General features: G+C 51.8%; 1 protein-coding gene across 2 annotated transcripts; it reads right to left on the bottom strand.

Moving 5' to 3' along the window:
- Nucleotides 1–515: 515 nt before the first annotated feature.
- On the bottom strand, nt 516–8684 carry naa50 (N-alpha-acetyltransferase 50, NatE catalytic subunit). Of its 2 annotated transcripts, none has more exons than XM_069189869.1 (5): nt 8324–8684; nt 4877–5010; nt 4531–4650; nt 3860–3926; nt 516–3515 (listed from the first exon to the last, which is right to left on the bottom strand). In XM_069189869.1, exons 1-5 carry the CDS (start codon nt 8329–8331, stop codon nt 3338–3340), a joined length of 507 nt encoding a protein of 168 aa, XP_069045970.1. In that variant the 5' UTR covers nt 8332–8684; the 3' UTR covers nt 516–3337. The 2 variants fall into 2 exon arrangements, with proteins under 2 accessions (XP_069045970.1, XP_069045969.1); XM_069189868.1 differs by having other exon boundaries at nt 4877–5013; nt 8324–8654.
- Between the last annotated feature and the right edge of the window lie 245 nt (nt 8685–8929).

The raw sequence follows: 8929 nt of genomic DNA on the forward strand, positions 1-8929 counted from the left end.
GACACGAGCAAGGAGAGCAAACCCACTCGGAGACCGATAGACCTTCCAGTCCTGTCCAGAGTCAGGTCAGGGGCTGGTCCTGGAGTCACAGTTTTACAGGTCACCCTTAAATCAAAAAAGACTTGAGGTCTCAATTCTGTTAGGTAAATGGCCCAGTCAGGCCAGGCATGGCCAGCCCTGGTCCTTAATGGGCTAAACAGGACATTCCTGCAGGCGTTAACCTTGCTGTGGTTCTGCAGGGACCAGGACTGACCTATGTGTTTAAGTCCTGCGATCACTTCTAAACATGCACTGCAAGACATTCAGTGCATACGATGCCTACAGGCCCCTCGCTTAAACATATAGCAAGCCTGTAACTTTATTTACCTGATTACGGAGAGCAAAATTCTTTTTCCTCCAAATTTATTGATAAAGTGCAAACCCGCAAGAGAATTTGCACACTCCCCTTACCATCCATCTCAAAACGACAAAGGCCACAGAAGCAGGTGAAGACAACTCTTGAGAAACACCAGAAGTAATGCAAATAGTATTCTGTTTTATTTAGAGAGGTTAAAAAGTCTTATAATATAGAGCTCCAGGGGAAAACAAAAAAAGATAAAATTCTTCAAAGAAAGAAAGAGAGGGAACAAAACATGCTTTAACTGCAACGGGCGGGAGGGGCCATCACAGCACAGGTTCTGAAAAACACGTTTCTGTGCTCTGCGGCTTATTTAAATGGTACAGGAAACAAGGCTCCGGCTCAGACAGTCATTCTCCCTGGGACCAAGTCGGCTGCACCCACTACAGAGCGGCAGTAGTAGTGCCGAGTTTGTACGGCGCAGACTTTCAGTACGACTTAAGGAAGGAAAAAAAAAAAGCTATGCAGAACCGTCCACATTTTTTAGATTTGGGAACCTCTGTGATCTTTCTCGCTCGGTCTTCTTAAAAAAAACTCATGGGGAGGGAGGAGGCCGCTCGGCGGCGCCACAGGAATCCAGAAATCCAGGAAGTCACCGTGTGGGCAAGACGGCACCTTGGAAAACGCGCAGTGAAGCACCTGTCTCAGGGCAAGGGGCTCTGCAGGCCCGCGGAGGTCAGCCGCAGAAGGCCCAGTCTGCCTCAGAACTGCAAGTGCAGGGCTCACGTCACTTACACGAAGGTAAAAAGAAAGTTCGGAGTACCAAAGCCAAAAAAACGTTCCACAACCCTTAATAACCTTAAAATAACCATCTTGTAACCGAGTCAGGACATCAAAACGGCGCCCTTTTAACGCTAAATGATCAACAATCGTCAAACAAACCCGCTGATCCGAACAGAGGTCAATTCTTTCACCTCTGCCAGTGATCGAACCGCTGAACCTTCTTAACTTGAACTGCTGTGTCTGTGCACCGATGCCTGGGTGTCAGGGGTACGAGGAGCTCTGCAAGGGTAAAACCTACTGCTCGGTTTCTTCCTTTCCTATCGGATGTGGCTGCGCACGCTGCGCTGGAGGTCATTTCCACATCCGAGCCACTTCGGCTCATCAGGACAGAGCTTGTCCTGGTTACCGTGGCGCTAAGCCCCCCAGAGAGCACGGTACTCCCGGCCCATCGCAGAGCTTACCCAGAGCAACGCTGGCACCCATTAATACAGTCGGGGGACTGGACTCGAACCCACGATCCACCAGATTAGAGCGCAGAGATGTACCCACTACGCCAGCCCACTGTATAGGCATGTATACGTATACATAAACATCCCAGGTGTTTGTCAAATCTGGCATCATTTCCCACTTTTTGTTTTAATGTTAAGCTTTAAAACGAAATTCAATAATATGTAAAAAAAACAAAAACAAATCTAGATGTTAAGCTCTTCAATGCAGGGCCTTCATTAATTAAAATAAAACAGCTCTCTGGCCTTCTAGCTTTCTCTCCGTTGTGGTGAAAGGCTACCAATAGTACCACCATTTTTTTTGGGGGGGGGGGGGACATTTCTGCACACAATTGCTTCACTTAAAAAAAAAAACTTCCCAATAATGATGCCGAAATTGTTGCACAGAAAGCTCATGAGTTCAGTAGCAGCTCAGGAACAGTACTGTTCTCAGCACCGCCTTTCGTTGAGCTAGGAAAAAAAGTCACGGCTGTCGGAAACGGGCTTAGGATCCCATCTGTGCAGCATCTTACGTGCAGAGTATCAGAGTGTTCGGAAAGGCCAGAGGGCCGAGAAACGAGGGCAATATTGTGGCACAGACCCCATGTCTAAAAACTGCTAGATTTATTGAAGGAAACTGAGCCCTGGGTCTGCAGGTCCGTCCGTCCCCGCTGCCCCCATCTGTCCCAGTTTGATGTCGCTAACTTGCCCCTGCAGGTCTGCTACAGCTCAGGCTGCACCTCCCAGGATCATTCACAGCCAGGGCTTTAACTACCTTCCCAGCCGCCGCCTGCTCCTGGATCACTGAAAGAAACCGGGGAGAACAGGGTTTTTTTTAAAAAAGAAACTCGGCCCGTTCCGAGGGATAAAAAGAAAAATCTATTGTCAAGAAACAAAAAACAATCAGAAACTAAGAGTGTGGAGTCTAGCAACGACGGGGTGGTGTCCCGCGGGGCCCCCCCCTCTCTGCATCGCCCCAACAGCCTCACTCCAGACCTCCGCGCCGACCCCCCCCCCCCCCCGTCTCGGCCCCGCCCATCCTCTCCCCCACCAAACTGGGGCCAAAGCCGGCCAGCGAGGCTGGGCTACAAGGAGCAGGCCTGGGAAACGCCACGGCCACAGAATGCCAAGCCGGCGCGTTGCTAAAACGCAAAACGTTCAGTCTGAAAAACCTGTGCGATTCCCCTTCGCCCCCCCTTCGAGAAAGACACAGAACTGGGCCTCGGGGTCCTGCCACACAGGGAGCGACAGCCTCTCGCCCCTGTCGCCCGTTGAACTGTGTCAGGGTTTTCTGCGGTTCCTGATCTCGCTCTTTTTTGCGACTCACTCCCTCAATGTCATATTCTAAAACATTTTAACCAAAAACAACCACCACCACCACCACCGGCAACCGATAACCCTCGCCCTCGGAAAGACTGCTCCTTTTGGGAAAAAAAAAAAACACTTTCTTCTAGTGCACTTCTGAATTCTGAAATTTTTGTTTTTCAACTAATTAAAAAAAAATAGGAAGGGGAATGGGTGGAGGGTGGAGGGGGACTGCAACTTGAGTAGGGCTCCCGTTTTGCAAAAGAAACGCAGCATTTTTTTTTTTTGTTCTTGTCTAGTAAACTTAAATGTCCCTTGAAGAAAGTGGTAAAGGTGTCATCAGCCATCGGATTCTCGCACCAGGAGCCTCTCACAGTCCAGGCACGGAGACAGTGCACGCCAGAGCTCGTCCGCCCGTTTCTCAGTCCTAATTGCCTTTCTGCAGATCGCCGCTGGGGGCCGGACACTGACTCTTGAGGTTTTTCTGCAGAACGTGGGCGTCCGCTGGCTCTATCCTCTTGTAGTAATTCTTTTTCGTTTCTATGATCTCAAAACCAAACTTCCGGTAAAAGTCGATGGCAGACTCGTTACTGATCTGAACATGCCTGCGTGCCAATAAAAAAACAGAAAACAGCAGTGAGAAGCCGCACTGCCCGTCAGACAGAGAGCAGACGTGCTTGAAAGAGGACAGAGCTCTTGGCATTACTGCTAAGGTGTGCAACTGAAGGGAACTTAATGCATGTTGGTCCTCTAAGAACGTTATTTGGCCACAGGAAATACTTGTGGAAATACTTGACAGGTTGCAATTAGAAAAGCAGTTCCAAATGTCTGTGAACTTATAAACAAAGACTATAATTGTAAGAAAAAACAAATACTCAACTCTCATCTTACATGCACAAGGAAATAAGCTATTTTTCCTATTTATTCTTTGCAAACCAGGATTACTTACAGATAGATATTGTCGAAAGTGCCATCCTTCTCACAGATGTTTAACACGTGGTTCAGCATCTTTGTTCCTGAATAAAACAAAGCATACAGGGAGCTCAGAGGGGCACAACAAGAGACACCTGGCCTGTGGATTAAAAGGACCAGAACACACCCGCAAAGCTTCGAAATTGAAACGCGAGGAATGCATCTTTTATTCACAACGTGTTGCGTGATGTTTTCGAAAAGTGTTAGCAGAGATCTGTAGCGAGTCTCTAGACTGAACGAGCTTGGTGCTCCGTGTGTGTCTTCCCTTAACTGGGGCTCATGACTGCAGTGGGCAACCACAGAACCCTGTTTTTTTTTTCCAAACTTTTTTGCACACTTTGATTGGGGCCCATATTACAAGTATGTGCTTAAATTATCCCCCTGGGAATGCATAAAAATGTATTTAACTCAACCAATCTGATTTTAAGCAGTTTCTCCCTTTCATGTCTCAACGCTGTCAGCCCCGCCTCTCCGTCAGCCACTCTCTCAGCTCTTTCCAAAATCAGAAGAGCAGCTGCTGATAAAAAGCACGGGCCACAATCCTTCCGATTTGTGGGACGCATACGAACAGCAAAAAAAATAACAAAAACATCCAGTCTGCGTCCTGAAGAAGAGAGCGCCTTTCGAAGCAGGCCGGCAGAGTCATACCTATCCCCAGCCTGCGATAGGGCGCCAGGCAGCCCAAGGTCATGATGTAGAGCCTCTTCTGGTTCTGAGAGTGATCCACCCGGCAGCACACTGCTCCCACTGCGATGTCATTGAAGTACGCTGAAACACAGCGGAGAGCGAGAGTGAGCTCTCGCCCATGAGCACCAGCGCCCCCTACGGACCGCACCCGCACCTGCACCTGCAGGCCCTGCGCAGACACGCCACCCCCACCCTCCTCGCGCACGCTCGCCTCCCCGGCCCACGTCTCGCTGCCCTTGCGCGGCCCTTAATCACCCCCCCCCCTCGCACTCCCCACAGAATCGAGGACACCCCCAGCTCCACTCACCTAGCTTGGCCAGCTCCCCCACCTCCAGCACGTCCTTGTAGAACTTGTCGTTGTAGCTGACTGGGAAGATCACCTGGTTCAGCCGCTTCAGCTGCTTAATGTTGTGTGGCGTCACGTCTCCCAGCTCGATCCGGCTACTGGAACAGAACCAGACTGGTCAACGGCTGTGGCGTGCCCACAGTGGACACCAGCTGAGCACCACTGCCGTGGTGAAAACCCCTTCCCAGGATCGGCAGGAAGACCCATTTCCAATGCATTTCCTGCGCTGCGCAGACATTAACTGACTAACTTTGTGATCAACGAACAAACTATTTAATGCTGTAAAGAATTTTCCCGTCACAATGCATCTCACTGACGCACAGGCAGGATCGGAAACTCCAGGTGTGGCCGTGCGTTCTGTGGTGCTCTTGTATGGAATAGCAGCATGGGCAGGGGGCAGAGCAAAGAGGGAAAATGAAGACTCTGCCTGCACAGCAGTTTGATTCTTTGCAGGCTAAACCAGTACAAAAGAACAAACCGCACCGATGAAGCAGAAATGCAAATATTTTCAAATGACACTAACAGCACGCGTCTGTCCGTGCAAACGTATCCGCAGACCTGACAAAAGGACTGAAACGTTGATACACCTGGGTGCTGTCTTGCACGGGTGAGCCACGAGCACATGAGCTCAAAGAGCACTGAAAGAGCTGCCCAGCTCGCCAACACCTCCCAGCTGCTCCTCGCAGCCCGCGAGCAGAGCCAGGGCAGGCGGCAGCTGTACACACTGCTATCCAGCAGAGCCCACAGCCAGGCCAGCTTTTACACCGCGGAGCTGGACGCACTCCCGCCAATGTCCATGCTCTCCAGGACTGGCACAGCTGCCTCCTCTCAGTCCAGACCGAGCCCAGAGTCTTCGAGCTTGGATGTGTTCTTCAACGAGGGGACCAAAGGTCATGGAAATGTGGGCAAAGAAAAACTATGAACCATGTCCAGCAAGTGAGCGCTGGGTTCACAACTGCACAAATTAGCACCACTTCAGAACTATCACCTCTCTTCAAATCCCAGTCCCGGCCATTATTACTACAGTCCCGTTCTCTTTCAAAGCGACGGCGTGCAGTTACGTTTACTGTTGCCTTTTTCGTTTTCCTGTTTGCACGGCAGAAGGTTCTGAGCCGGACCCCAGCTCACAGAGCAGTGGGAATGGGCTCCAGGCAAGCGAAGTCTCTCAGCCGAGTTGTCACAAATGAGAGGGGCCCAGCCCATTTGGTGGTTAGTAGGCAAACTGATCCAACGATCTCCTCGAGTCAGGGTGTTGCTCAGCCTGTTCCATAGGAACTGTTCAAGCCCCTTTGCTGCAGGATGCCCCTGGGCACCGCGCAGCGTCCACAATACCGCAGCTGAGCCGTCTCCTTCCCTGGCGGCCGAGATCTGAGGGCCGGTGCTGAACACCGCACTCAGTTCCTCACCACGCCACGGGCGTGCCGAGGGTCGACTTCCGTTTCTTTGTGCAGAAAAACAGAAACACGGGAGCAAGACACAAAAACAGCTGGGTAACTCCGAGAAAAAAAAAAAGACTTCAGCAAGCAGGGGGCAGCCATTGCTGTCGATGGCAGGGGGCGCAGACTTGAGGAGAAAAGTCTCAGGCAGCGAGCGAAGAGAACCAAGTTGGACATCCATTGCTCAGCTCAGGTCAGACTTGGCCCTTGTTCTCCTATTGAGCTCTGCATCAGGAACCCCCACAGGACGACCGCACGGCCGACGGGCTGGGAAGAGAGCTGCCCCCTCCTCGGCACAGGGCCCACCCGCCCTGGCTGGACCTGTGCCCCAGGCAGCCCCGAGCCCAGCGCGCGCCCTGGTGTATTTATAGGGGCCGGCCGGGGCTGGAACTCCATTTTTAAACCAGCTGCCCGGGTCACGAGATACCGCACCAGCTGGCGGCAGGAGGGCGGCACGCGGCGCTGGCAGGACCCCGCTCTGTCCAGGGCCCCCCGCAGCGCATGCCACGCTGCAGCGCCTCGCCCGGAGGGCAACCCGGGGCTTGTCCGAAACAAGTGCTTTGTACAGGGGCGTCGAAGTAGCCTTTTTCACTCAAATGGCCTCCTCTCTCTCTCTCTGCGAACTTCTTAATGTACCAACGTTTTTTTGGTTAATGAACAGGATGGGCCTCCTCTCATTTATAACCCCCCTCAGTGACCTTCAGTTACAGTCCAACACCTCAATCAAGCGAGCAAGCCCAGACGCACAGGCAGGATCGGGAGAGACACAGACACCTGCAGACATGCTGTATGGAGTGTCTGATAGGTCTGCCTGCAGATACATCTTCTCGCCTGCACTCCACTGCGAATGGGGGGGGGAAACAACAACATCCCACTTAAATTGGTTTTGCTTTCTCTTCGTGAAGAATCATGTTCACGAACCCCCACCCAGCATGCACTCGTCAACCAATAACACGGCCACTGAAGGCTCCTGTCTGCTGGTTTACCTCCGAACCGCCCTTTTAAAAGCAGCTTTTGGGTCAAAGCTTCACAGGGGCCAGGGAAGCGCTCCCCACCCGGCAGTGGGGGGGTAAACAACGAGACAGGTGTGGACAGGTGTCTCGTGGCGGGGGTGGGGGGGGGTTTCTTCCTCTACTGCTGCAGCGCGCGCCAAAAGGCGTCCCGGGCTGGGCGACCCCGCACGCGCCCGGACCCCCCCCCCCCCCGGATTTTACCTGTTGATTTTTCTACAACAAATAACAGTCGATCTACTGGTGACGCCCCGGGGCGGGGGAACGTGTCTTAACCTTTTAGCCAACGCAACCGTGATACACAACGAAGACGTCGGCCGAAGCGCTATTACACCCCCAAATACTAACCGACCTGCGTCCGATATCGCCCACTGCGTGACTTCAGAAGGGATCCAACGGACAATTGTGCTCAAACACACCTTCGTTAACCCATTTAGTACACTGTTTTAAGGATCTTTCACTATCAAGACACAGGCGGAAGAAAAAACACTGGTTATAAAGTTAAGGGGGGTGGGGGGAGACTTGAAAATTAATATTTACAACAGCAAACGCTTCTACGTTATTTTCATTTTAAAAAACACACACACACACAATACAGAAGGGATCCGATTAAAACAAACAGCGGTTTTGTTTTTCGGCCGGTCCTCGCGAGGGAAAACCAAAACGGGGATTGGGAAACAAAACCCCAGCGATCCTACTTTTGCCATCTTGGGGATGAGAAAACAGGAGCGACACTCGCCGCTCGCTAACCAGGCGCCCGGCGGTCACAACGCTTCTGCTGGCGTTGGCAGATTCCTGCTTCCCACAGCAGCACCAGGCGAGCATGCACACAGCAAAGCTCATCGCAACACCCCCACCCCTCTCCGGAAAAAAAAAAAAAAGAGAGAGAGAGAAAAGAGGAGAAAAAAAAAACTTTATCCGTGATGGGGAGAGAGGCGTCTCGGCGGACGGCGCCTACTCACCCTTTCATGGTGGACAGGAGTTGTTTCCCGGGGGTGTCGCGGTCAAAGCGGAGGGCAGCGGCTCGTCCTTGGGGGGGATTCGGGCTGAGTTCGGGTGAGGATTGAGCACCGCTGTCAGCCAGAACCACATGGATCAACTTCGCTCCCCCTCCGCGCGCACACACACACACACGGCTGAACTCTGACCCCGCTCGCTCCGCACCCCCCTACCCCGGATAAAAATATTGCCTTCCCCCGCGGAGACCCCAAAACCGCCTGCCCGTCCCCCAACGCCACCCTGACGCGGTTTGCGACCGGTTTTCAGTGCGTGAAAATATTTTGAAAATGGGATTCGATTAAGCGACGAATTTAACGGCTGTTTTTTTAAAAAACGTCCAAAGGCCGTGACCTTTGACTCGGGCCGACGTTGCCGTTTTCGATTAAAATATTTTAACGACCGCATTTAAAAAAAATAAATTGATTGCGAGGAAATGCGACAGTATGTTTAAATGTTAAAAATCATTTGAGTTGAACTGAAGGAAAATATCTAATCCAACAGCGAATCGGATAGATCACGTGACCAGAAATACACACACGTGCCCTCCCGTAATATATCTGAATATTTCT

This window comes from Lepisosteus oculatus, chromosome 5 (genome assembly GCF_040954835.1).
Source record: "Lepisosteus oculatus isolate fLepOcu1 chromosome 5, fLepOcu1.hap2, whole genome shotgun sequence".
Classification (NCBI taxonomy): domain Eukaryota; kingdom Metazoa; phylum Chordata; class Actinopteri; order Semionotiformes; family Lepisosteidae; genus Lepisosteus; species Lepisosteus oculatus.

Bases quoted from the DNA above. Each gene is read 5' to 3' on its own strand.
- naa50 (XM_069189868.1), bottom strand. The intron at 3,927-4,530 runs GTATGACTCTGC...TGTTTTATTCAG, and splicing joins CTATCGCAGGCTGGGGATAG to GAACAAAGATGCTGAACCAC. The intron at 3,516-3,859 runs GTAAGTAATCCT...ATTGGCACGCAG, and splicing joins ACTTTCGACAATATCTATCT to GCATGTTCAGATCAGTAACG.